Source organism: Trachurus trachurus (genome assembly GCF_905171665.1).
Source record: "Trachurus trachurus genome assembly, chromosome: 7".
Taxonomy (NCBI): Eukaryota; Metazoa; Chordata; class Actinopteri; order Carangiformes; family Carangidae; genus Trachurus; species Trachurus trachurus.
Window position 1 is genome coordinate 15667196 of NC_139901.1, and position 27466 is coordinate 15694661.

Below are 27466 nucleotides of genomic sequence, written 5' to 3' on the forward strand. Positions count from 1 at the left end.
AAACAAATCATTCTCAAGAGGTCCATTCATGCTAACTTGTACAATTTATTTATTTTCTTCATCAAGTTAACATTATATTAATTCTATTAATATTTCAAATTAATGTCATATTAAGGAAAACTAAAATTCATTGTACCATGAGGTTGGATCCAAACATGCCTGAGGTTTGGGCCACCATTATTAACAACAATCAACTAACCCTGTAACACTACATTACACATCAGTCTGCTTTCATTCATAAAGTCACAAATTCAAGTAAGCAAGTAAGAACAAATGTCCTGGTTTAAAATATCAGCACACCCTCAAACAGCATGGTCAGTCATCCTGAGCTCATCAACACTATGAATGATAAAATACTAGAGGTTTTGCAGTCTTTACATGAATCATCTCCACTACCAGATCAGTCCAACAACATTTCTCAAACATAAAAATATAATACAACAGCACAAACAATTTATTCTAGTCCACTTACCACACCATACAGCATCTTAAGGCTCCTGAAAGACAGGACAGGGTGTTTCTATGTTGTCTCATGAGATTGCACTCTGCTGTGGTCAAACTTTACTGTATAAAAGCTGAGCTCTCCACAGCCAGCTGGCCTCTCTGTGGAGCAGGACATGATGGAGGATACAGGAGACGTCTTGTCTCTCCTCCACTTGTTTCCCCGTGCCGGACTGGGCCTTCTAAACTTGCCTTGCATCTAACAACAAATCCTTGCTCCGCCCCCTTTTTTCTCTGTCATGACTATTCATTAACCAGCCAGACAGGCCCAGGCTTGTCCACGTAAAGATTAGATCCTACCAATATTACAGATCAGAAGGTGTGTTTTTGGGAGTGACTTCTGGACTTATATTTGGAAGACAGAGATGGATAGAGTGAAAAGGTGTCCAGGATCAATTGTCAGTATCATTGTTGTCTCGCAAAAGAAATCATAACTAATGTTAGAAGAATCAAACATTCTCCTCCATGAGTTTAGAAGATGTTCAATCCCATTTGTGGCCACTCCGAGAACTGAGCTGTTTGTTCATAAAAAAGTTATTTCTATGGATACAAAGTATACACCAACAACAACAAGCAGGTGCATACACCTGCAAACAAATGTGCATGTTTGCTAATGCTTGCACACACACACACACACACACACACACACACACACACACACACACACACACACACACACACACACACACACACAAACACACACACACACACACACACACACACACACACACACACACACACACACACACACACACACACATACACACAGACCCTCCCAAGCCTACAGATGGCTCTACAGTGGAGCAGCATGAAGTCTTGGCTTGGGGTTTAATTAGCCCTCCCCTCACACAATAACAGACACACACACACACACACACACACTCCTCAGTCCCTACAGGCCACTCAGCAGGGAGACAGAGAGAGAGGGAAAAGGCTGCAGAGAAGAGGGAAACTACATGGGAGGGAATTTCCTCAACACTGGAGGGAAAAAGTGAAAGGATGGGTTACATTAAAATGGGAAAAGAGGAAGTGTGTGCAGTGCACATATAGAGCACAGATGTGTGTCTTACAGAAAACCCATCGGATCTGAAAAAAAGCCTTCAGGACAGAAAGAAGTTGGAGCTTCTCATAAGCTGACCGCAAAGATACAAACTGAATTGTAATGGGGGCTTGCGTTCCTACCATCACATTGTCATTGATGTCCCTCATGTGGTACACATCCATTGAAACCTCGGCGGCGCTGCGGTGGCTCCCCGGGGTGCTGGTGGAAGGCACCGACCTCTCACCTGGCTGGCTGCCTGGGGGGAGCTCAAAGTAGGTGCTGTCTGGCTCCCTTCGAACACAAACACAGGGGACACGTGCTGATCGAAAGTGAATTAGCAATGGTGGCTCATGCATTTCTTTTTTTTTTTTTTACTTAACAGGGAACAGAATATAATAATCAACATTTCTCTGAATGTACCAGTGTTATCCAGGTAACTTTCAACCTTAATAAAGAAGAACAACAAAAGTGTAAACAGGCCCTTGATAAAATAATCAGTATGTTGATCTTATGATGGCCCCCAGAGTTTAGTGTAGCCTACTGCAGCTTCAGAAAACATGCAAATACACAAATGCCCTGAAAATTCATCATTCATTCATTACTGTAAGTGAACAACGAAAACACCAGAAAACATTCTGTTTAATTGGGGAACTGTATTTACAGAGCATTTGTTTATTTGTGTGCATTTTTGCAGCAGATAAGGAACAGTAATTTTGGGGTACCTAAAATATAAGATTTTTTTAAACAAACACAGCTATTAAATAAGATTTTTTTTTCTTTTAAACTTGCATCAGATCCACATGTGCAGATTTTTTGTACACTTATTTGTGGTTTTCTGGCACCTCGGGCCTCGGCATACGCTGGTCGTGAGTGTGGTGATTTACTCCAACTTCTGATTTTTTTTTTAACAATTCTAAAAGATTTTTTTTTCTTTTACCAATATTTATCATTTAACAATGAAAATGGAAAAGAAAAGCCTTAATTTAGCAACAGAACAGTAACATTACATCCTGTTACAGATGAGGACAACTGTGATGTAAGAAATGTTCTCTTTTAAAAATATTTCTACACCGCCGAAATCTACACAAGGACACAGATAGAATTTTTGGTTTGAAAAGCAGAAATGTGTTCACATTTGACTGTCTGCACTGCCCATGCTAGCATATATTTTTATTGTTATCCAGCATCAACAAGCAACAGTAAAAAAAACAAAAAAACAAACCTTTCTTAAATGCTATATAAACTGAAATGAAGCATATGCTGATGATCAGCTGATGCTGAGTATTGATTTAGGAATAATCCAAACCCAATTTGCTCATAAAATAATGTGTCTGGAGAATCACACATGTTTTCATATCTGTAATAAAATGTGTCATTTATATTGTTATTTTAAAACACTGTATGTTAAACACATGGAAAGTAAACAGTGGTGCACATGTGTTGACACTCACAGGGAGCTCCACAGGTGCTCGAAGGTTCCTCCCTCTTCAGTCACTGTGGACTGGGACATCTTAGACGATGGGTAGTCTGGTGAGGTACAGATCACTCTGCAAACACACAGAGAGAGAGAGAGAGAGAGAGAGAGAGAGAGAGAGAGAGAGAGAGAGAGAGAGAGAGAGAGAGAGAGTAATGATTATTCAGAATAAGCATGGTAATAATATGAACTTAATAAATTGGGCAAATAGCCATAAAACTGTGGAAACAAACTGCGTGGTCGTTTTTGTCTGTTTTCTCATCAAACAGAAGAAGAAGCGGTTCCAAATATAGGCTACACACGTGTGCATACACACACACACACGCACACATTCATCCAGGTGTGATCGCACCAATGTAGTCCCAACGTGGTGGCACAGGGCGTCTGGGGGACTGGGCCTGCCCAGACCTGCCTTTCTCATCACCATCTCACTTCCCTCCTCCAGACCAAGACACATCACCTCCTCCGCCTCTGTTTCAGAACATCCCAGCCCAGCCCTAACCCTAAAACATCCAAGTCCAGATCATGGATTTTCCCGAAGCAAGAGCGGGCACAGCTTTACCGTGGGTGGCTACAAGTGGATCATTTAAACTCTCATTGTTTCAACCAAGATATCTCAGCAATTTGCTTTTTTTTTTTTTTAAACCGCAGATCCATCCAATCAGTAGCCTATCTTTCATTTCAACCTAGCAGATGACATGGTTGTTTAAGTCCAGACATGTAGCTAACCAACAGGCCTACCTGCAAATGGGGGGGAGGGTTGAGTTAAAGCTGGTAAATATTTATCCGTGATAAATCAAAAGAGATTCAAACGGACTGCAGGCCTACCGCGTGAAGACGGATTTCTCTCCTTTCCATCCTGTCTCGTCTTTGATGCGTTGATAACATGCAGCGGAAAATCCAGTCTGGGTATGGGCTATTTACTCGTACCAAAGTTTACTACACAGTTGCGCGCACGCACCACCAGCAGCGTCACATCTCCTTAGTAACCCCTCTGAAGGAGTGCACAAGAAAAACTGTGGCAAAGGTGCATGGTTTTAAAGATGCACGCGCTGCAACGACTCACCCCAAAATCTAAACTTCCTCGGGAAATGATTTGGCTGCAGATGTATGACGATTATTTTTTATGAACCCTTCATCTGTAACATAATTAAAGTATGAATTAACTCGATTTGATTGTGATTGTTGCTTTAAATTATTGCTTTTCTACTGTAGGCCTAATCTTATCTCTACAGGCTACATGTAGGGGTCTTTTCACTTTGGTCAGCACTGATCGATTGGAGATATAGGCAGCCTTGTAAACATGAAAAGTGATGTCATGCCTCTTGAACAAAGGCTGTTTTTTTTTCTTTTCGTCAAGCTGACACTGTGGATACTTACTAGCCTAGCATTTTAGGCTCGTCTAATAAAGTTTTGATTCAAAATGCATAGTTAAAATATGAGGCCTGTCGCACGCACGCATGCACGCGTCGCGGACACGGAGCTCCGCACCACCTGGCTGCTGCTGGTTCCCGCTGCTCCCCTGTCGGCTTGCCGCCGCACGAAACCAGCTCCCACTCCCTGTGCCCGTACTTCAGCGCCGGGGATCTGACAAAGCGACACTTCGGTCTCTACAGCTTAATTGAGACTCCACCTGGACAATGAATGTCTCACCTGCCTCAAGGGGATGAGGCTGTTCTCACCAGGCACATGCTAGAAGGTTTAGAGATATAGGCCTAGATAGATAGATAGATAGATAGATAGATAGATAGATAGATAGATAGATAGATAGATAGATAGATAGATAGATAGATGAAATGAAAAACATCATTTCACTTTCAAAATTTCATTGAATTATTAGCCTCTCATTAAACTTTTAATATTGTATAGGCCTACATATAGAGGCCTAGGGCCCCTACTGGATCTTTCATGTCATCATTAACATTGGAATCTTCTCTGATAGTCACCTGTCTCTAGGCCTATTTGTGTCTCCATTCCCCGGTTACGGCACCCATGACAACACACACACACACACACACACACACACACACACACACACACACACACACACACACACACACACACACACACACACACACACACACACACACAATCTTCTTCTTCTTCGTCTTCTTCTTCCTCCCAAGGGCCATTTTATGAAAGACAATGCACAGTCCCAACTGAGTGTAAATTAATTTAAAAATTGTTTTAGATTCGATTCTCGTCAGCCCCAAGTGATGTAGCCTATTACATATGAGGATTCAAAGAACGAGGTTTGTCGAATCGGTGCTGCTATTAACCATCAATCCATGTCGCTTCTTTCATATCCACAAAAAATATTGTAAATTAAAGATGAAAGTTGCACGAACTTACATGTAAATGTTACCGAAGAATGAATAATGAATAAACAAATAAACAAATGTTCCTCAATATGCACATTGGCTATTATGCTATTTTGCTTTTAGTAGGATATTAATTGTTTGTGTCTATTAGGCCATACAAATATTTTTTGACGCCTAGGCTGCATTTAATTTAATTTGGACGAGATAGTCTTTATTAGGCTTTTTATTTAAAAACATTTTTTTTTATGTTTCACGCTGTTTAGAATACACAAAGAATAAGTTAACAAATCATTATCTAAACCACGACCCACTGCAAAACCAATAAAATGAAATAAAATAAAACAAAAGCTTTTACTGTAAGCTTTAAGCTTTGACGAACCTTTTGAATATTGGAGCAATCCTATCCCACTTTCCTATCCCACTCAATTCTTTAGACAGCTTTTTCAGTCTATAAGCTTTAAAGAAGAGTTTTAACAGTAAACATGTAACATTTAAGGGAAAATGCCGACAGATAAACCTAATGGCTTAGAGAAACAGAAAAACATATATAGGCAATTCTAAGTGTCCAGATCTGATAAAGTCAATTAGATACTAAGACAGGCTACGAGATACTATTAGATACAATTACAAATAAATCAACGTACCTGAAGGTTATTATTACTCCAATCCGAATTCACAGGGATTATCTTGCGCCGAGCACCTGCCTGTTTATTATCGAACATACCCAGAGAGTGACCTTCCATAAAAAGAAAATTTATAAGAAAACACAAAAATCGACCTAATTCAGAGTATGGTAGATAACAAGTAGCCTAGTATTAGATATGATTGACTTTTCGGAGAAACAAAATTGACTGCAAGGAAGCTGGAGGGAAACTGATTTGCATGCTGTTCAGGGAAGTTGTGAGCTTTGCTGAGGGAGACGGAGCTGAGGAGAGGGGGTGAGCTGGAAGGAGCAGGGAGGCGGTAGCGCGGTTTGGGCGCACATAAGCGGGAAAGCCTCTGCAGCACGGTGGAGAGATAGCCGATAATGGTGGTGGGACAGTCTTTTGTAGGCTACATGACATGTGATAGTATGGAAGGTTGGTGCAAATAAACATAACCCACAGAATGAAAATGACAGATCGCATTTTATGCTGGGAGTAGAGTTTTGTTTTTTGTTTTTAAATAATAATTTATAATGGCAAACTTAGAAAAACATAGAGCTCGTTTTATAATTTTGCACACACTGTAGGCTACTTGTGTGCACACATTGACAATCCGAGTCTGTTTGTAAATCTGTAAAGAAACAAACAAAATAAAAAATAAAAAAACATTCACACAACTCACAAAATACCATGCAAATACACAAACAAATTCCACGAATAAAAACACGTAATTTGTGAACACAATCAATTGAAATTCCTAGTCCTTGGCTACGTCAATCTTTCAAATATACATTTATCAATCAAATTAAGACCCAGAAAGGCCGAGTGTAGGAAAACAGGTGATCGCCTTCTGTTGATGACGTCACTTCCGCTTTTCAGAGTGCTATTAGCACCCGATTAGCACCTTTTTTTTTTTTTTTTTTTTTTTACAGTCTATGATTAGCACATTTCTCGTTTGAGCAGTGTTTTTGCCCCAAATAGTCGACCACAAGTAACATTCGTTGACTGACAGGGCCCTGGTTAAGGCATTTGATAGTATAAAAAATGATTTTGATATTTGATTTGTTAAAATACTGCGTTGTGTCCATTGATGCTAGCTAAAGCTAACATATACTTGCATTGCATCAGACTGGACTGAGGAAGTGAAAACAGGTTCATGGGATGATGGTGGAGATAAATTAAACGGACCACGTTTCAAGCAACTTCAAGGCTACTGGTGTTAGACTACTGAGTTGAATTTGTTGTAATAACACTTGACAGAGTCAGGGCCCCTAGTGTTTTATGGAGGAGCCTGATTTGATTATTCTCTGCTTCTCTCTGTCCTAAGGATTTGATTGTCCTTTGACACATCAGCACGTGATATGCCTTTTCTTTAGTCAGAATTGCTTGATATTATTATTTATCTGGTATTATTTATATTTTTTATCATGTAATTTTGGGTTGTGTAAGGAGAACTGGATGTACATCCTCTCACCAAAACAAAACTTGCAAAAATCTATAAAATCAATGAAATGAAGCACGTTTTCATTGTGGACTTTCTGACCTTGTTATGTCAAATACTAATGTACTATGTAACCTGTTATTGATATTGTGTACAGTCTATGATTACATAATTCACCTGTACCACTCATAGGTACCACTACACATAATCGGCTCGGGAAACGGTCGGGGGGCGACGATCGGAAATATATGTTCAATCTTTACGATCGTCGGCCCCGACAATTGTGACCGATTCGATCAAAAATCCTCTTGTGTGTGGGGGGAGAACCCGACCATCCTGAGTCACCAACTTCGCGAAATGTGACCTATGAATGTGACGTGAAATTGAATGTAAGCGAGATAACTGAAGAACACAAACCAGTGTGGCTACCGTCTCCATGGGCTACTACTATCAACAAAGTACGTTTGATAACGCGAGATTTCTGGCGTGGGGGACGAGATTCTAGCAAGTGTGTGGTGTGTGCTGCTGTGGTGTGCTTATATAATACATCCATGGGTGTGCTCTATTTGGAATATCGGAGCACACCACACACAATACGAGCAAAACTTTTTTTTATCTTCATGTGTGGGGTCCCTCGCAGATAAAAATCTGTTGAGAATTAGAAAATCTTTGTGTGTGTACCATAGACTGTAAAAAGAAGGTGTGTACCAGTGACGGGATCATCACAAATCCAGCGCCATGTTTTTGTGAATGTTTTCTGTCGCTATGGCAACATGTGCTGTTCCATAGCCAACATTAACAATAAACGATAACATTTCAATAGTCAATTTCTTGACAAAATGAACATCATTACCAAAAGCCATTCCACTAAAGATCTACACCAGGGTCCGGTCATAAAACTAACACATGCTGAGAAAAGCGAAAAGACAAAAGAATGAACTACATTTCCCAGAAGGCAATACGCTGCAGACTGGCATTGATTGGCCAATGTAGGTAGACTCGCTACCAGTACCTACTTCAACAAACTAGCAGCAACAGTTGATGAACAACCTGTGCTCTGAGACAATCATGCGGAGAAAAAACTTCTCGAAACTGCTGTTTGGACTTTTTGCGACAATTCACTAATAGACTACATTCAAACATAACTGAAGGTATTGGTAAGTTCTGACATGACTAACGAAAACAGCGGCGGCTAGCTAACTTAACTGCTAAGATGCTATTAACGTCACATGCTAGTCCATACAACAAAACAACCAAGACTACCGTTAGCACATAACAAACGGTGGCTTCCCGCTACTAACGTTACTGGGTTGCAGTTATCTATGATATATTCATAGCAAGAGGATAGAGGTCGAGTGGTCGTGATACTTTATTCCCCTTGAACTATATTTTGCAAATGCAAGGGGCAGGTAGCTCCGCTTTACGTTCAACGAGTCAGCGACATGTAGCCTAACTGTTAGGTTTTCTGCTGAGATGTTTTACAAACAGACCAAGTCGAGTAGTTTTCCCCACACAACCACTCGATTTCCATCAGACGAGAACTGTATATGATGTGTGTGTTCATTTACTGCATGAAGCTAAACATTGTCTGGACTTATGGTCATATGGTGCCATCATGTGTTAATGTTTGGCAACTGCGCCTGTTGAGAATATTAAAGACCAGTCATATTACTGTTAATCTTCCACCGTAACGTTACAGGAACGGGTTTGATTCCAAGATGAATTTTTCTGAAGTCTTCAAGCAATCCAACCAACTTTGTAAATTTTCCCCTGATGGGAAATATTTGGTAAGTGTTTCAAACAAAACAAAAAACTACACGCTAATATGTACACATATCTATGTGTAATGTAATGTAATGTTGTATGAATACTTTAAACTTTAAGTTAATTCCCTCTGTTGAGGTTGTCAGCCAAGTTCCAATCTTGTTTACTATGCTATGGCTGTGATTGTACTCCACAGGCTACCTGTGTGCAGTACAGGCTGGTGGTGCGAGATGTGAGCACGCTGCAGATCCTGCAGCTGTACACCTGCCTGGACCAGATCAACTACATGGAGTGGTCCTCGGACTCTCTCTTTATTCTCTGTGCTATGTACAAGAGAGGACTGGTACAGGTAGGTCATGGTGGGGGGGCGTATAAGTATGGGCATATAGTTAGAGTTGCAGTCTGTCTAGACCTCTACACTTGGTGGTATTAGCTATGATTAAGTCATAGGTATTCAGAATGTATGAAAATAGTTTATGTATTTTTGCCATTTAATCGTTCTGTCACTCTTAAGTGGAATATTTTATTGGATCATTTGAACAATATTTAAGCACCCATTAAAGCTTGTACATAGTAGTCATGTACTGTTCAAGTAAACAATAATCCAGGGATTAACCAACAACAAGACTATCTTTAACAGCCATTAGATATTGCCCAAGCCAAAGTTTTCTGCTACTTTTAAGTGCACTCAAAATTTGACAACATTTTATGTGGCTTTTAAACAAGTCTCTGAGAAATCATATTAATCGTATGTTTACTGTGTTGAACTTATAGAGTTTGGTACGTTGATAGAAAGAACAGAGTAGCCATGAATTACATTTGCTTTGATTTTGTAGTTGATAAAATCTTTGAACTTTTAAAACAGACATGCATATCCTGGGTCTTAAAAGGGGCTGGTGTCTGAGATGAAGTTGGCAAACAAAAGTTTTGAGAAACAATGAAGAGTGATTGCAGAAACGCAACATTATTGATGAATATGTTAAAGAACATCTTTATTCTCTCTTTTTTTTATTGTAGGATTTTTCTTGCATGAGTTTTGTGTGATTGACACAAAGCCTTAAAAAAGTAAGGTGAAGTTTTTAGGCAAATCTTGCATAAAACTTACTGATGAATTACCACATCCAGTGTCAACAAAATTTAGAAACCATTTAATTTAATCTATAGTGCAGTCTACTTCAAACATGCCCTGTTTACACCACAGTTAGAAATTTATATACAGAAGAAAATCTGTATCCAACTCTGTTTACAAGCTGTTTTAAGTTTCTCCTCTCTAACTGAATGAATGAATCTCATGATGAACTTCATTGTCTGTACAAATTGAAATGTCATATTGATTAGAAGTTTTCCAGTGTTACTTGATGATGATTAAACATGTAGAGATCTACATCACACAACATAATACATCTTTTTAATAGTTACAGTCATTATTAGTTGATACTTTTTAAAAAATGAATTCAAAGGCACATAGATGGCTCTAAAGCAATGCTGTTCTTTTTTCCGTATGCCCATTTTAATGCATCTATACCTGTTAATGATTCATCCATAACTTCAGAATACAGGGATACTACTTGTGAATTAATGTCCATACTTTTTTTAAATAATTTTTTTAAGATCGGCATATTGGTGTAATGTCTGTGTCTTCATAAACATACCTTTGAAGAGGTATCCAACGCCAGTCTTTCATGATTTCTGATGAACTTCTTACTGTTTGAAATCAAATCGAAGGAGATGCAGGATATGTGAGAGATGTCATCAGTGATGGCTGTTTGCTGTCCCACTGTCACTCTCCTCTTGACTCTGCCTTTCTCTTCAGGTATGGTCTCTTGAACAGCCCGACTGGCACTGTAAGATTGATGAGGGCTCAATAGGACTAGTCTCCTCACGCTGGAGTCCAGACGGACGTCACATTCTCAACACCACCGAGTTCCATGTAAGTGTGAAGTTGCTGTGTGCTTGTGTGCATGCATTCATGCACACTGAAGTGTGTTTATGCATATGCTTGTCTGGTTTCAACTGTTGCTGGCCCGCAAGTGAGGGGGACCTGAAAATAGCCAGACACCAGAGCCTTCCTTGACTACCACTACACCCCCACCCCCCCACCTGCTGCATGTATTCAGCCTGATTTCATAGCTCCCCTCCTGTTAGCATCCTGTCATACATGGGTCTCAAGTACCTCTAGAACACGGGTGCAATGTGTCTGTGCCCTTACGATGTAGGTCTGGTATTTTCTTTGGCAGCAAGTCGTTTTACTGATGTTCTGTTACTTACAGTTATATAAAAGTTTAAAGATCTTGTTTTAATATATGAGTTCATTAGCCAGCCTGAGGCCCTCCAGGTAGATTCTCAACATATCTACTGCCATCAAAATTGTCTTATGATTTTACTGCAACTGTTGGTTTAATACAGTGATACCAAGCCCTAGAACACATTTTGGAAGATATTCCATGATACTAATATTTTAGAGGTTTTTCACACCAAAAAATGGAACTGCATATATTAATAGTTTTGATGAAATTTCACTCCCTTGTATTTATCAACCATGTGATTAATGGAAGGGCCAAATTAAGGTCAAGAGATGTTGAATGTCTGCAAAGTCAACTACTGATTAAATAATGATGAATTTAGCTCCATTCTGTGCCGCCCAGTTCCTGTTTTACATTCACTTCACAGTAGCCATGTGTTGTAATGACTGAGCAGCCACACTTGGGCAATGTGGAATATGATGGGGGCACCACCGTTGACCACGTCTGTAATGCTGAACCTGACTCCTGGAATCATTTGACAGGTGTTGTGGCCCAACACACCACTGTGTCTGGTCTGCAGAGGGGAGCAGGGAGTGCAAGTGTCTGTGGCATGTCTGCTTTGTGTCTATGTGCATCTTCCATAAAGCAAAAAAATAGGAATAGGATGCAAAAGAATGGAGAGTCCCTAAAGAGATCATCAGCTCAGAACAGTGTAGTTTAGGACAAATTAAAGGTATTCGGAAAAGAAAATTGATTTTGAGCCCACTATGGGTCTTGGAATTTGTGAAATCACTCATCTATCAGACAACGTAGCCCAAACTTTGTGCAAAATTATATTTTCGACTAAATCCGGGGTGAAAGTGGGGTAGTTTTTTTTCACATTGGATAATGCAGGCGCACAAATTATGTGTCACGTTGCTCACGATTCATCAGCCACTAATTTTGGATCCGTCATCCGTCAATCAAATGTCTGTACACATACAGACACACCGAGCTCGGTCTCGCCCAACATTGAATATCCCGCTCGCTCGATAACGACCAATCAAATTTGTTTTCCTTACTCGGGTAAACTCGTGCCGCAACTCGTGGAAGGAGGCGCGACATACAGGACAAACGGCCATTTCTGAACACCTTTAAAAAATCAAAATCAAAGTTTTTTTATATCTCTGCACTAGCCACACCCAGGGCCCAGGGCCGGAGGCGTTACATGTCTGGGTTGTTCACTCACGGATGAACTGATTAGACCTTGGTGTGCGGTCATGTTTTTTGTCAGAACTCAAGAAATCATGCTATTTTTGGCAAACCAACACACAAATGTGTAATAGGATCAAATTTAAAAGTGACGTTTTTTGTATATAAAAGATAAAAGGTCAACTTCAACAAGCTGTTCTGCAAAACCTTGTTATGATGCATCTCTGTAACTCAAAAGCAGGAGAGGAGATTGAATGAAAAATGGAAGAGTTGACAGTTTAGTGACTGTGACCAGGCTTTAGATTGTCATGACTATTTTTCATTAGTATTTTGTTTATGCTTTAACAATAACAAGTTTTGTCATCGTAGTCCATGACACAACATCTTCTCACCCATATTTCCTCACTGTCCTCATCACCTGGCTGGATATGAAAAGCAACATTAAGTACTTATTGCCATTTTTGAACATCCTTTTGTGGTTGAGGTCTCAAAACTGATTTACCAGAGGCACCAGGCCACCACATTGCCAAGGGGCCCACTGAACTTACCTTCACCCCAGCCCAAGATTTCATTAAGGCTATGCCAGACGGGTGTTCGTGTCGGGCTTGAATTTCAGCCCCACTCATAAACAACCTGCTATATTAACTTGTTTAGGGACAGCTGCCTGTGGTGTGGATCGTGCCCCCGCGTGTGTGTGTGTGTTTGTCTGTCTGTGTAAATCTGCTTAGCTGGCTTCTTTGAGTGTCTGGCTGTTTTTGTAAAAAATATTTCAGTTGTTTCTTCTCAGAATAGCTTTAGATCCTTTTGATTCGTAGATATGCAATAATCTGTTCACAAATAACATTATGACAGTAATGATAATTTCTGAGTATATAGGCCTGTGATGCTAACAGGTATTCCATTGGCAGCCATTGACAGACTACAGGTGACACTACACTTTTCCTGCTGCCATCTAGAAATGCTGACTAGAACCATAACTGCTTCAATGTAGGACATGTTTAAAAAAAACAAAAACAGCTGCAGTAATACATTACGGCGCCATGTCACAGATTTAATAGAAAGTCACATTACTGAAACCAAGCCTATGCATTGTGAGACTTCACCCAAGTTGTCTCCTGTTTGAATTCCGATCGTTTATGTTAGGACCTCACAAAATGTCACTCGCACATCCATGTTAATCCACCTTTTACCAGCTGAGGGGTGATAAACTGAGGGTGGAAAAACTCCAGCCAAGGACATCATTGAGCTAGACTTCTCTAATGGTTTTTACATTGTTGGGATCAGATTAGCAATAGCATTCTTGGCCAGTACGGCTGGAGCCTTTGCTAGCGTGTAGCATTGTTGGCAAAAACACTACCGGACTAAACTGCAAACGTAGACAGCTGCTGCACTGCATCATGGGACAATAGCTCACCCATACCTATGTGTGGGCTGTGACAAGCTCCAGTTCCTTGGTAGAATCATGAGGCTGTAACAGGAGAAATAGGCTATATTGGTTTCAGATGGCTTCAGATGTGGAATGCTTACAGTCTAATCCTCTGCTGACAGATAGGCCTATATGGCATCAAATGCACTCGCCCATTCTTTTGCATCAGCCCAGGCGCACAGTCAGAATGGCTGATAGATATGTTTTATTCCAGGTTGCTGTCATTAACTTTGGTCTATTGGGACTTTGTCCTAATTTTGTTGTTTTCATTGTATCAATCTCCAAAAGATACAAAAGGATGAGCTGGTAGAAATGATCCAAAACTGTCTTATCAAGCAGTGCTCCAAGGAACTTGTTCTATCAGAACATGTCAAGTTAAGTTTATTACAGCTCTTAATTATACAGTAGCTGCAGTCTCAAAGGACTTCACGACAGCCATGTCATGAAACATTGATTTGCAGTCCACCTTCCACACTTTATAGAAAACACACACAAGCACCCCATGTGGTTAATGACAATACTGAAAGGAAAAGTTGTACTGGTCCATAATTGTAGCCAGTACTGATCACCACTTGTATGTATGCTGCTCACCCTATCACGGACATTAATTTTTCTGTCTTTGACGGATAAACAGCAGCTGTTGTAGTGGAGTTTGGCCTTTTCACACCACCCTCAAGTCCTCAGCTCACATCTCTAAGCTGCTGCTCACCTTTGGTGAGGATACTTCATCTAAAGTGTAGCTTTACCAACTAAGGATCTTATTGCATACCACCCCACATGGAAAAGCATTTCCCACCTATTTTCCCCATGCTACCCTTCCTCCACCCAGTTTAAAATTACGCTGCCTTTCGGGTCTTGAGCTCTGCGTCCCCTATGTGGTGGGTTCAAGGCATCCAAGAAGTGTAAGTCTGTTTGTGTTTGAGCAGTGTTGATATTGGTTGCCATGGCACCATTTCGGAGGGGATGTCCAGGAAGTGTGCTGTGAAGTGTTATTACAGGGTTTACACAGCTGGATATCTTGACCAAACAGGAGGGTTGACACTTTAGCCCAGTTAGGTGACAGACTTAGCCGGGTTCAAATGTCTGTCTGCACACGGTGATGAAAGCCTCATCATTTCAATAGTTTAACCCTGTACATTCTTAAAGGCAAAATGCGGGATCAGGGACGGGCTCCAATTTTTATTTACTAAAATATTTTTGTTGAATCATTAATTACTGTATTTGTGGCATTTGTGGACAGGGTTTTCTCTAGAATATCTAGCCATGTTGTCACTAACAATTGCTCAATACTGTAAGTTTGATATAGTAAGTTTAAATTGGACATCATCACTGATCCTTACACCCTGTTTTGAAAATGGAATGAGTACTGAATAGTAGTCTGATGGTATACTGCCTGGTAAACTTGACCTTGGTTTTGAGGACAACACACTGTCAAAAATTATAAACATGTGAAATATAAAAGGAACGTGTTTAACAGTCTTCTCGGTGCACCAGCTAAGTTCAAGATTTTAACAGGTTTACATTCAAAGCATGATCAGACAGGGCCACGTGCACCATATGGTATTAACTTCCTGTAAGCTGTAAAGGAAAGTATGAGGGACATGCATTTAACACCTATAATGGTGTAGTGTTGTATTTGCATGCCATTGCTATTTAGATTATTTTGCATTCACTGCTGTCATAGTTGGCATCCAAATGTAACTATGCTGTAAATGTCAATTATAGAAATATTAATCAAACTTTGGTGTACTGTTTGTATCATATAAAAGACAAATAATCATTTGGATTATAAACAGGAATGTTCATATGTCTCCTATGTATACATGTTGCAGTCATCATGCTTATAAATTGTAATGTACACTGCCACTCTTGGCCTGTTGTTAACAGTGGCATTGCAGCTCTCTCTTTGAGCACCTTAACACCCAGACATACAAACCGCACATTCTAACAGTGTTCCAAAAACTGTCACATGTCCCTTGTCTCTTCAAGGGCAAGACGATGTGTTTCATACTGGTCCTTGTGTCCAAACAGGCTGCACAGCTGGACAAGTGCCACGTTCTTTCGATGGCATCAGTGTTGCGGAAGTGAGGCGAGTGTGTGTTTGAGTGACCGCTGTCAAAACTGAGCATTAGCATGTGGTCTCTTTGTTATGCCGACTTGTGGCCAGATAGTTATTCCTTGGCACTGCCTTTCATTTTGTCAATCTGCTGGCTACACAACTTCCTGTTAATTTGTCACACTTGTAGCAAGCTTGTCTAAGATTACATATTGGCCTCTTAATGGAGCAGTTGTGTTTTCTCGCTGTTTGTCGAGATGTTGCCTTGGATTTAATGTGTTCAAGTTCTAATTTAATCTGTACAGTCTCTTGATCCCCGTCTGACTTCAAAGCTTGAACATATGCGTTCAGTCCCTGTGGAAGTATACTGATAGACAGCACTCCACTCAGAGTGCTAAGGGACCATCCGTCTAATGATGGATTTGCTACATGTCAGAGTCTCATATCCCTCATGGAGATTCATCATACACCTCTTCAAAAACATAAGACGTTCTGTCCACAGACGTTAGAGAGCACAATGGACCATGCTAGTGCAGGCTGGTTCAGGATCTGCCCAGCTGATGGACAAGTCTCTGGGAGTACTTAAAGTGCTCATTAGGCTATTGACCTGAATGGTTGACCTCTTATTAATAGGCTTTTGTTGGCACCCATGCCATGATGCTATTATTGTTCATGCCGTGAGTAACAAGAAGTTTCAGACAAAAATTCTAAAGATTTGCTTGACTCACTTTGCAATTAAGCAGTCTGATCACCAGAGTGTCAGTGTCTTGGTCACAGTTCTATAATAACTACATTAAAATTGTTTGTGTATGCCTTTGTTGAAAAATGAACACTGAGCAAGACACTGATGTTGTTGTTTTTTTCACCCACAATAATATTTCGGTCTCAAATCCTGTATTTCTTGGGTGTGTTTGTGCCATTTGTACCTTCTAGCTGTTTGGTGCTTGTTCTTTAAACTTTCACCTGAATATACTCCAATGTTAATTTAGTTTTATTCTCTGTCCCTCCTCCCCCTTTGTTGCTTTGACAGCTGAGAGTCACCGTCTGGTCTCTGTGTACCAAAGCTGTGTCGTACATCAAGTATCCCAAAGCATGTCAGAAGGGTGAGTAAGTGAATTGTATTGTTTTATTTAGTTTCTCGTGGCTTATGTGTGCATCTGTATTACTAGGAGTACCTGAGGACAGGGCCGGAGGTCTGAGTGCTTCAGCTTGTCATGAATCACATGCCGTTCTTTACCTTGTGGCACGACCCTGGGTATGTGGCCAAACTATGGTCCTCTCTGCTGACAGCTGTGGCCCTCTTCAGTAGATGGGGCATGCTCTTCATAACAGGCCTGTCAACAACTTGGGGAAAAATGATTGTCTATGACTCTCCCCATTTTCCACATGCAATACTGTGCCCTTCTGCGACCCATGTATTCTCACAGCCGTTACATAGATGATATGACCATGATAGTTGCATACCACCGACATGATGGTGCCAATGTGTGCGATGATTACTTTGGATCAAATACACAGGAACATGTGAAGTTACATATTCAGTTATTAGAATAGATAATTGGCACTTCTTCCATTCTTCATCTAGACAGTGTAATGTAATGTTTTTTTTATCAAATGCTATACATTTTTAGTGTGTCTATTTTTTGCTGCTGCTAAGGAACCAACTTTCACGAGTCTTCATTTAAGTGATAAAATGAAGAAAGTTAGTTATAAAGTCAGGATTGATATGATATAAACTTCTTGATACCTGCTGACTGTATAAGGACTATAATATAGCACTGTGTCAAATGGAACCATTTAGTATGACTGATGCACATCTTGTTTGGTGGGATTTCTTTCAGTAGTTCAGTTCAACCTGGTCATTACGTTGTTATCGTAAAACCTTTATCACACTTTAAATGATATACCACAACTGTTACTGCCTAGAAAATTACAGTTCTTACGCATCATTTTCCATCCACAGGTATAGATTTCAGCAGAGATGGCTGCTATATGGCCTTGGCTGAGCGCCGGGACTGCAAAGACTATGTCAGTGTTTTTGTGTGTGATGACTGGCATTTACTAAGGGTACGTGGAGCATTTAAATTTAGTTTGAGTTTCATGACCACTACAGTTCAACTCTGACATGATTTGCATTACTGTATGAATCACAATATTCAAATCTGCATAAACATGTTTTTGTTTTTGTTTCAGTTTCACTTATTTCTGTAAATGTATGACATATACCTCTCATTCAACTCCTAACTCAGCATTTTGAGACTGAGACACAGGACCTGGCAGGGTTGGAGTGGTCTCCCAATGGCTGTGTGCTGGCAGTGTGGGACAGCTGTCTAGAAGTGAGTCGGTTGCTTTACAGACATCAAATTCAAGAAAAACCAAAACCAATCTACTGATGGCAGAGCTCCACATTTAGACACAGTAACTGAAGCGGGAGTATAAACAAGGGCTTTCATTACCCATATTTTTTAATCTTGTTTTGTCTTTTGAGGCCTGGTAAGTGCATCATCTAATGACGTCATCATATCATACATTGTGCAAGTATTCAAGTGAAATGTCATTGCACTGGAAGCATTAGAAATCACCTGTTACTGTGAAGCACCTTATGATCAAAGTACAACAATTAGTTTAGCTCAATGCTAAATAAGCTGAAGACAAATACTGTTATTTTGTGTGTGTATCCTCTCCACAGTACAAGGTGTTACTGTATTCTTTGGATGGCCGACTGCTGTCAACTTACAGCGCCTATGAGTGGTCGCTGGGTGTCAAGTCTGTGACCTGGAGTCCCAGCAGCCAGTTCCTAGCCATCGGCAGCTACGATGAAAAAGTATGAACAGACGAGACGACTTCTGGAAATGAGTTTGATACAGCATGTATTGTTGTAACAAATCTTAAAAACAGTACTCCACCATTTTTAATCAGGTTTTCACAAAAATATTTTCAGCCAACTTTTTTCACATGACAAAGGATGATGATATTGGTGATCAGTGATCATTGGAACAATATCCAGTTAAATTTGCAACTGTCAAGATTTGTTTTCCCATTAAACTAGTAACTTATTATTTGTGGTAATAAATTGATATTAAATTAGATTTTCCCAGTGCAAGGCTGTCCCTCTCTGAAGTAATAAGAAGAAATACGGTAGTCTATTCGTGTCTCAGCCGCGAAACTGAGCTCCCATGTTCAGTCTCAGAAATGATAGTGTCAATTATTAAAACATGACAAAAACAATTGTCTAAATATTCTTGTATTAATGAAGCCATGAAATTTATTTGTGAACATATTCAAGAGAGGCACACTACTCTCTCTCTACATCCCACACAGGAAACCTCAAATAAAACTGTGCAACCCTAATATCTAATAGTGCGTCCCAAGACCGCGATGTATAAAATTGGTGAAGTTGACCTTCATGAAATTTGTGTAAATTATAAGTAGTATAAATTTGAACTGATGCATGTATGGGTGGATAGATTTTTGTGCAATTTTGAATCGGTACAGAGCAGTAAAAGACTTTGATGTCCTCATGTCAGGTGCGCATCCTCAATCACATCACATGGAAGACAATCACCCAGTTCGATCACCCTGCAACCGTCAACAGCCCAAAAACTGTGAGTATTTCCCAACTTTGAGTCTCAGTCATTCCATTTCAATTACTCACTTATTGTTGTGTGTCTAGGTTGTGTATAAGGAAGTGGAGAGAAGACCTGCTGTTGGCAGTGATGACCTGTCTCTACACAACATCACAGTTGGCACAACCTTCTTCAACACCCAGAGCAAGTGTACGTCTGCTCTTTCTGTTATTCAAGAATATATGGTTAAGTGCCCAAATTTGTCCAATCAAACTTAAATGTGTTTTTGCGTCATGCAGATGAGATCTGTTCACTGCCTGTCCAAATTCCTGTGGTCAAACCAGACCCAGACCGAGCCAACCCCAAAATCGGTGTCTCTACCTTGGCATTCAGCTCAGATGGTCGCTTTTTAGCTACCAAAAATGGTAAAAATGGTATCTTGTATATATTAAAAATATAAAAATATCCATATCCATTTTGCTGCAAATGTTCACAACCTTATAACCTTAGAGATATTTGAATGGGTGTGTGTGTTTCTCTGACTGCAGACAATATGGCCAGTGTTGTCTGGGTGTGGGACATGCAGAGGATGAGCCTAGAGGCCGTACTCCAACAGACATCAGCTGTGCGCTGCTTTCAGTGGGACCCCCGACACCTGCGGCTGGCAATGTGCACGGCCAACACCAAACTCTACCTATGGTCCCCAGCAGGATGCGTCTCTGTCCAGGTCCCCACTGAAGGTAACATTCTTGATCATTGAGAATTGCCACCGTCGTGTAGCTGGAATCCACAGCAGTGGTGTGTTGTCAGATATTTGTTGTGTTAAACCTTGAAATCACATGATATTAGACCAAAACTAATGGAGTGTTTACTGTTCTGGTTTAACTCTCCAATCACATAATATTCCTCCCTGTGTGAGGGGGTTGTTGACTTGAATTCATCCAACCTTTATTTCTATGCTGTGGTGCAATGGTTACTGTGGTAATGCAGAAATATAAAAGCAAAAACAAAGATCCTACATGTAGTCAAACATTAAACTGCTAATAAAATAATAAAATGGATACAGTTAAAAAACAAAATTAAACCAGCATAAAGTCAAATTATGGGGTAAAAGCATAATTAACCTGTCAGATCTATACCTTGCTTAGATTTAGCTGTGGCAGACATAGGTTAAACTCGGTGTTGGATGCAGTCAGTCATTTAAAACTTGCCCAATTTAATTTTAAAGTCAGCTCTATTTTGAATATGACCCTGTCTAAAATGAGACCTCCTTTGGGTCTAGTCAAGTGAGTTTGCCTGTACTGTACAGTGTTTCTCAAAATGTAGGCAGCGCTCCCTGGTGGGCTGTGAAGGTATTGCAGGTGGGCTGTGAGAGGTTATTTACAATAAGCAGCTGAAGTTTTCAGTGTTCAGTTTTGTAACTGAGTTTGAATTACTCACAAATATACATAGTCACATATTAAAAAGCAATCAGAACTGATTAAACAGGTTGGATGAATGTATTTATCTGTTTTTTTTCCCTCCCCAAGTAAGGTTCAAGTAATATTGTTTTTTCATGTTTAGCCTAACCTGGATGGTAAATTGAATGTGTTTTACCAACCAGGCAAACAGCCAGGATGAGGTGTGAAAGGCAACAAATATCACATTCAAACATCCCAGCTGATAACTAATTTTGTTGAAATTCAATGCAATGCAAGTTTTCACATTTTTGAAATAATGAAAGTAGTGGCAAACAAACACATCTCCAAAATCAGGCAGGTTTCCAGGATGCCATGTAGCCTACTCATTTAATGTAACAATTGCCGATGAGAACCGTTGTCAAAAAGGAGAAAAGGGGAGAAAAAAAAGAAAAAAAAATCGATCACAGACTTCATGATCGATTACCATGGCAACGAACGAAGCTTCGATTTTTTGGGGTCAGCCCTACACACCACCAGAAGTTGTTAAGCAATTTACTTACACACTGTGTGACCATGAGAACACCGGATGGTGAGGCAATGACGAGTGCATCACTTTCATAGTCGGAGCAGCATAGATGCTTTTTTGAACAGGCCAGTGTGTTTGTGTGTGTGTGTGGGGGGGGAAACATTGTTTGACTTTCAAGTGGTCAAGTGAGTTTGGGGGTGGCTGCTGTAAAAAAAGATACAATACATACAGCATATACTGTTTTAATTTTGCAGTAGATCTGTGGTATCCAAGTTTTCACATGCTGGCTTCTTATCAATTGTGCTGCTCCATGTTTTGTTTGACACTTGACAGGTTGTTTCCCTTTACTTAGAAATCCTTAAGTGGAAAACGCAAAGAGCTGAGTATTGTCTTTTCCAATCTGTAAGACTTTATAAGGACCACAAAGCGAACAAACCAAAGAGTGGATCTCAATGTATCGGTACACAACAATTAACAGTGTTTTGTTCATTAGTACATGTGTGTTTTCATCACCGACCCTTTTTTCCTCTCTCTCTTCTTCTAGGTGGTTTCCAGGTCCAGTCACTAAGCTGGCACAGCAAAGGAGACTCTCTGATCCTGCTTGGAAAGGATCAGCTGTGTTTATGCTACATGGACACAGCCCAGGAGGACAATTAAAAGACACAAAAACACAGGTATCGAGAATTGACTGGATCATAGTTCAGCCTTATCCAGACACAAGCACTTGGATGGGAATGTGGGAAGGTGATGATCAAAAGACTGGTGGAAACACTCCTCTAAATGTTACACAACACATATATCTGCTCACTAAGCTTTCAAGGCCCTCAGTGCAGGTTACTGAGATGTTCCTTTTCTTGTCGAGTCAAAAATGTGTAGGATAAATATCACTTTTTTTAGAATAAATTTGTACTGAAGCACTAGTTCCTTACACTGTGAGAAGATAGCTGTTTTCAAAGTTTTATAGATTTCACTCTTCTTTTGTATGTATATTAAAATAAAACAGCGTAACTATTTTGAATAAATTTTGTCATAAACAATGAGACTAAAAGTGTGCTGCTTACCTTTTCTGTTCTTCAAAACTATTTGTGTTCAGTTCCTTGCAACATGCAAAAATGGTGCAATGAATGCAGCTGTTGTAGTGAGCACAGTCGGAGAGTTAAAACAAATGAAACTTCATAATAAATAAAGTTACCAGTGCTGTGATGTGCTCAGTGGAACAAAGACATGATACAGGTGTTTCAGTATGTGATTTTTAAAGCAGTTCTTTATTCTTCATTAGTGACATTATCTTTATTCTGCAACTTCTGCATTGTTACTGGTAAAATTTAATAGTTGTTTCCCACTGACTACTGAAATTAGAAATCCAAACGACAAATCAACAAGCAGGACTAAGCATATTAGGACGGTAATCACTCGGCTTCAAAACATCGTTTGTGTCCTTTCTCATTTATTAACACAGCCACTTGAACTACAGCATGTTACAGTCCTGTACAGTATGAAGATAATGTAAATGCACTTCTTTGTAACAACCAAAGCCAAGGCTCCTACAAACACATGTAGGCATTTGTTATTCTCCATTTTGGCTACTGTGCTACAAATGTCTAGAAGAAAAAGTAACCTCTCTTAAAACCCCTAAATAAAATACTTTGGTGCAGTTAACACATGATTGACCCTTGAGAGTGAGCACACCAGTTCCAAAGTACCAGCAGAGAAATAAGTCCTTATTTACAAATCTGTTATTATTCTTTTTTTAAAAAAACAAAAAAACATCTGTCATGCAAACACAACGTGCAGGGAACATGCACAGGTTAAGACCAGAAAAGGGCATTCTGGGACACAAGTATTCATTGGTGTTGTTTAGCATGAAATTATGGTCTGTTACCTTTGGTAGCACAATGATATTATTGGCTGCATCTTAAGAAAATCACCACCTAAGTCCTATTGATAATATACATACAGCATGTGGTTAAGTAACTGAGTTTTAAAAAAGAAAAGCTTTGTTTGCATGTATTTAATTTTGTAACTCATCCATTATTCTCTCCACAGAGTTAAGAGTGCAAATGTATTCCTAAAACAAACGACAACAATAAAAGCAAACATAGTTTACAAATCCATGTTGCGTAAAACATCTGTAGCATACTACATCAATTTAGCTGACGTAGCTAACAGCATTCTCAAAGTGGTACAGTGTCTCCCTCCCTACGACACAATTTAGGCAAATGTAAGTATGGAGAGCACAACACTGACCAATAAGAGAGGACAGTCACAACATGCTGAAAAGTATAACCCACAAGTAACACATTTGAGCCCAGAGTTGTTCGGTGTAGCAGTGCAAATCCTGGAACAGTTTCCATATTAGTAACGTTTATTACAATGACATGTGACATGAGCATTAAACTCCTATCAGCTGCTATTCATTTTCCACCAGATGACCCTGAAATCTGAAATAAACAATCCTTCATATTTATGTAGCAAATATGAAACATAACCCTAGTTGATGTTACAGTTTGACAGCTCTTTTGCTGCAGAAAAAAACTAAATTCAGCTCAACATCTGGAATAACAACCCTGATGTTAGCACGCATCTAGCAAATCTAAACAGGACGCTAGCTTTGACAGCCCGTCAGTGACTGGTTAAACAAGGAGCATTAAACTACATGAAGCTCAATAGCTCAACCCAGAATAAGTACAGAGGTGATGAACTGATGTAAGCGCTGTGTCCTTTCTCTCCAGCTTATGTCACATGGGCCGTCACTCCTGAGGGCCCAGGCAGCTATGGCAGATCTGTGAGCAGCTGTCTGGCAGACAGGGACCAGGGGGGTGGACTACAAACAAATGAGTAGACAGTCCATGCAGTGTTGCGCATCATTCACCTACAGTAGGCTCCACTTGTCTGTGACACCAAGGTGTGGACATCTCATGGGCTCAACTTACACTCACTGATTGTTGGCGCATTACACTCTAGTGGAGCGACGGCTTCCTTCAGATAGCGCAGTGTAACACAGACACATGGGTTGGACTCTTTGTAATTTGGAGAAACTGGCGTTTAGAAGCCAATCTTGCCACGGGTCATTGAGTAGCCCAACTTGGCTTCATTGTTGATGAAGGACATGATGCCAAGATAGGTCTCGATGAGCAGGGGTCTCTCCAGGATCAAGACACCGTTGGCACGGCCGGGTATAGGGTGCTCCTTATGGGCTTTCTTCACTGCCTGCACCAGCTGGGTCCTGAAGTTGTCCAACTTGGCAAAGAAGAAGAAAAACTACTTCAAACCACAACATCTCTTCAAAAAACTTCCAATCAACTATATTTACTAAAACAGAAAACAGTGTATAACCTCTGCAGATTTAAGATGTCCAGAATGAAAACATCTCCTTGAGTTGCATCTACAGTAAGTATACAATAATAGATGTGTTTTAGAATTTACAGCCAAATGAGTTTTGTTTATTACATGTAGAAATGCTAAGGGCAGAGGATGAGAAAATGTATTCATATTCCTGGAAAATAGCCCCGGGTACTGTTGTTGCCATGCCAGTGAGTAAACACAAATAGCTCTTACAATACTGTCCATACACGAAGTCAGGACATAAATATATGAGTAACCATGAATCCTGTCTTTAAAGCTGCGATCAGTCTGTAGGTTTCATCTGGACTGCAACTGCTAGCTGTGGTGAATATGTCTTGAAAGATTACACTCAGATTCAGGTAATTTTATGATAACCTAGCAGCAGACAATTAGACACCAACACACACAAAAAAACATTTCATCATCACATGTCAAGCACAGATGTTTTCAAAAATGTCAAAGTATTCATAGGATCAACTAAAAATACGACACAGGCATACTACATTACAGGCATTATACCTGGCAGAGAGAGGCCACCTTCTCATCAGCACGGGCCATGGGGTGCTCTGTGAACGTGGCGTAGGGCATGTCTGTGGACCACGGGTTCCAGCGGTTTATGAATGAAGCCCGAGGGCGTTTGTCCCATTGAACACGAATCCCATAGCCCTCTCTCCTGTTTAAAACAAGCAAAGTGATCAATCAGCTAATCTCTCCAAATCCTATCCCATTTTTCTTTGGAGTCTTGATAATACGTAAGAGTAAACACTGGTTTGCCGTTGGCTGACTTTTCTTGTTAGCTTACTTGTTAAGGGATTTTGGTGGAAACTCAAACTCTCCCACTGAGATGGTGTCTACAGCGTTGAGAGAGATCCTGATGACCTGCTGACACAACAGGTTGATGAAGTCGTACTTGCACACCAGCAATGACCTAACCACGCAATCACAGGATGACAAGTGGTGTCACAACAATGTCAAACATCACATGCAATCTGGTAAACTTCCTCAAATTATGAGTCAACAATCTTTTTTCTTACTTATCAGTTATAAGCACAAGCCTCTCCTTCTCATTGTTCCAGTGGTCTACTCTGTAAAAGTCCAGGACAAAAAACAGACAACAATAACAACAAATAACCAGAAGAAGACTTAAGAATATTATTTATGAGCCTGAAAGTAGGCTATATTCATGAGTACAATAAAGCCTGTTAATGCACACATGAGATGATAAGGCAGTCTCATGGGGCTGGGATACTTACTCGGCCAACAGCCAGACGCTGAGCACCTCACCATCCTCAGAAGGGAGTGCCACAGTCCTGATGTCGCTCACAGCCTGCTCGATGGTACCTGGCTGAGATCAGCATCACACCACGGTCAGTCATCATCATCATCATCATCAGCCTCATCTCCCCGGCCCCTGCCTCCCTGTGATGCTCTGGTTTCATCCTAAACGATACACTACTATAGGTCTTTACGTCAGTTCGTGTTTATTTACCACAGCTTTAATTTAAAAAAATAAGCGTAGGATCACTGTCGGGGCTGTTTTGAAGATAGGTCTCTACGCATGTGCCGCTCACGCCGATTCACTTACCCTGAACACGAAATAGTCCTTCACTTTCGCTTGCACCGTGGGGTTGTGCACATGAAAGGGTGTCAGTGTTTGTAACGGGGGGCAGCAGGCCACGGACGATCCGTGTCCGAGGCTTCGTCCGGCCTCCGGCGGCGTGAAGGCAACCTCGACCCCCTCCTCGGTTTCTGCAGGGTGGAGCACCGCAGCGCCCGGACTCTCCGGCTCCACCGAGTCGTTGAGCTGGAGCATGGTGCGACGAAAACGCTTTTCGAGGAGCTTTTCCCGGCAATGCGCGCCTTGCCTTAGATGAGAAAACGTGCATCCGAGGGTGCAGACTCACCCATTGCGCACGAATAATGTTTTGATTGTAAGGGCTGTGAGGAAGTAGTCCCTTCTTGCTTCACTTCCCCCCTCTAATTTCCTTCCTCTTAAAGGGACATAATGTTATTGACCGAGCTAATCACAGGAACAGGTGTCTCAGTGGATGGACCAGTGTTTTCCTACTTTTTAGTGCTTTCATCATAAGATCTTCTCAAATGGGGCGTTAATTTGATAATATGCTGATTGTGACCATATTAAAAAAAACCTTTGCCTTAGGCCTGTTTGGCTATGGCTGTCTGAGTCTGTCAAATGCCTGCTGCAAATGTCTGCTATAGCTTTAGTGTTATTTATTTTGTCTGTACTCTCTCTCTTTCTTTTCCTCTTCAACTCAACCGCAATGGCAGATGGTCCCACCCTGAATCTGGTTCTGCTCCATGTTTCTCCAAGTTTTTCCTCATCACTGTTGCTGTGCACTTCTTGATGGGAACTGAGGGCTATTCTATCACAAGTTCAGTTGGGTCAGATTTCTCAAATCAAGACATTTATCTGAGCCAGACATTTTCAGTGGCCGGTGAGCAGCAGGTAATGACAGATTTTAAACTAATACAAATTAATGTATCAGAAAGTAATGTTTAGTCATT

General features: G+C 40.5%; 3 protein-coding genes across 4 annotated transcripts in view; 1 reads left to right on the plus strand and 2 right to left on the minus strand.

Annotated features, from left to right (window-relative positions):
* Nucleotides 1-10871, minus strand: part of tp73 (tumor protein p73) — a gene marked incomplete at both ends in the record, with an annotated part of 25110 nt that extends 14239 nt beyond the window's left edge. The window contains 3 exons of the mRNA XM_083974751.1: nt 1684-1834; nt 2995-3090; nt 10840-10871. Of these exons, the coding sequence (XP_083830877.1) occupies nt 1684-1834; nt 2995-3090; nt 10840-10871 (279 nt within the window). The remainder of the gene's footprint in view (nt 1-1683; nt 1835-2994; nt 3091-10839) is intronic.
* On the plus strand, nt 8433-22526 carry wrap73 (WD repeat containing, antisense to TP73). Of its 2 annotated transcripts, none has more exons than XM_083974749.1 (13): nt 8433-8580; nt 9123-9210; nt 9384-9536; nt 11001-11117; nt 17134-17206; nt 18067-18170; nt 18353-18439; nt 18793-18927; nt 19631-19708; nt 19777-19879; nt 19969-20094; nt 20218-20409; nt 22140-22526. In XM_083974749.1, the coding sequence occupies exons 2-13, from the start codon at nt 9142-9144 to the stop codon at nt 22250-22252; spliced, it is 1350 nt and encodes a 449-aa protein (XP_083830875.1). In that variant the 5' UTR covers nt 8433-8580; nt 9123-9141; the 3' UTR covers nt 22253-22526. The 2 variants fall into 2 exon arrangements, with proteins under 2 accessions (XP_083830875.1, XP_083830876.1); XM_083974750.1 differs by having other exon boundaries at nt 8439-8574.
* A 338-nt stretch (nt 22527-22864) lies between these two features.
* On the minus strand, nt 22865-26873 carry tprg1l (tumor protein p63 regulated 1-like). The gene is made up of 6 exons (XM_083975599.1): nt 26526-26873; nt 26194-26285; nt 25975-26025; nt 25743-25868; nt 25460-25613; nt 22865-24835 (listed from the first exon to the last, which is right to left on the minus strand). Exons 1-6 carry the CDS (start codon nt 26751-26753, stop codon nt 24641-24643), a joined length of 846 nt encoding a protein of 281 aa, XP_083831725.1. The 5' UTR covers nt 26754-26873; the 3' UTR covers nt 22865-24640.
* Between the last annotated feature and the right edge of the window lie 593 nt (nt 26874-27466).

Coding starts and splice junctions, on each gene's coding strand:
- tprg1l (XM_083975599.1), bottom strand. CDS start 26,753: ATGCTCCAGCTCAACGACTCGGTGGAGCCGGAGAGTCCGGGCGCTGCG. Junction 26,286..26,525: donor AGGACTATTTCGTGTTCAGG/GTAAGTGAATCG, acceptor TGCTGATCTCAG/CCAGGTACCATCGAGCAGGC. Junction 26,026..26,193: donor AGCGTCTGGCTGTTGGCCGA/GTAAGTATCCCA, acceptor GGACTTTTACAG/AGTAGACCACTGGAACAATG.
- wrap73 (XM_083974749.1), top strand. CDS start 9,142: ATGAATTTTTCTGAAGTCTTCAAGCAATCCAACCAACTTTGTAAATTT. Junction 18,440..18,792: donor TGTGGGACAGCTGTCTAGAA/GTGAGTCGGTTG, acceptor TCCTCTCCACAG/TACAAGGTGTTACTGTATTC. Junction 20,095..20,217: donor CTTTTTAGCTACCAAAAATG/GTAAAAATGGTA, acceptor CTCTGACTGCAG/ACAATATGGCCAGTGTTGTC.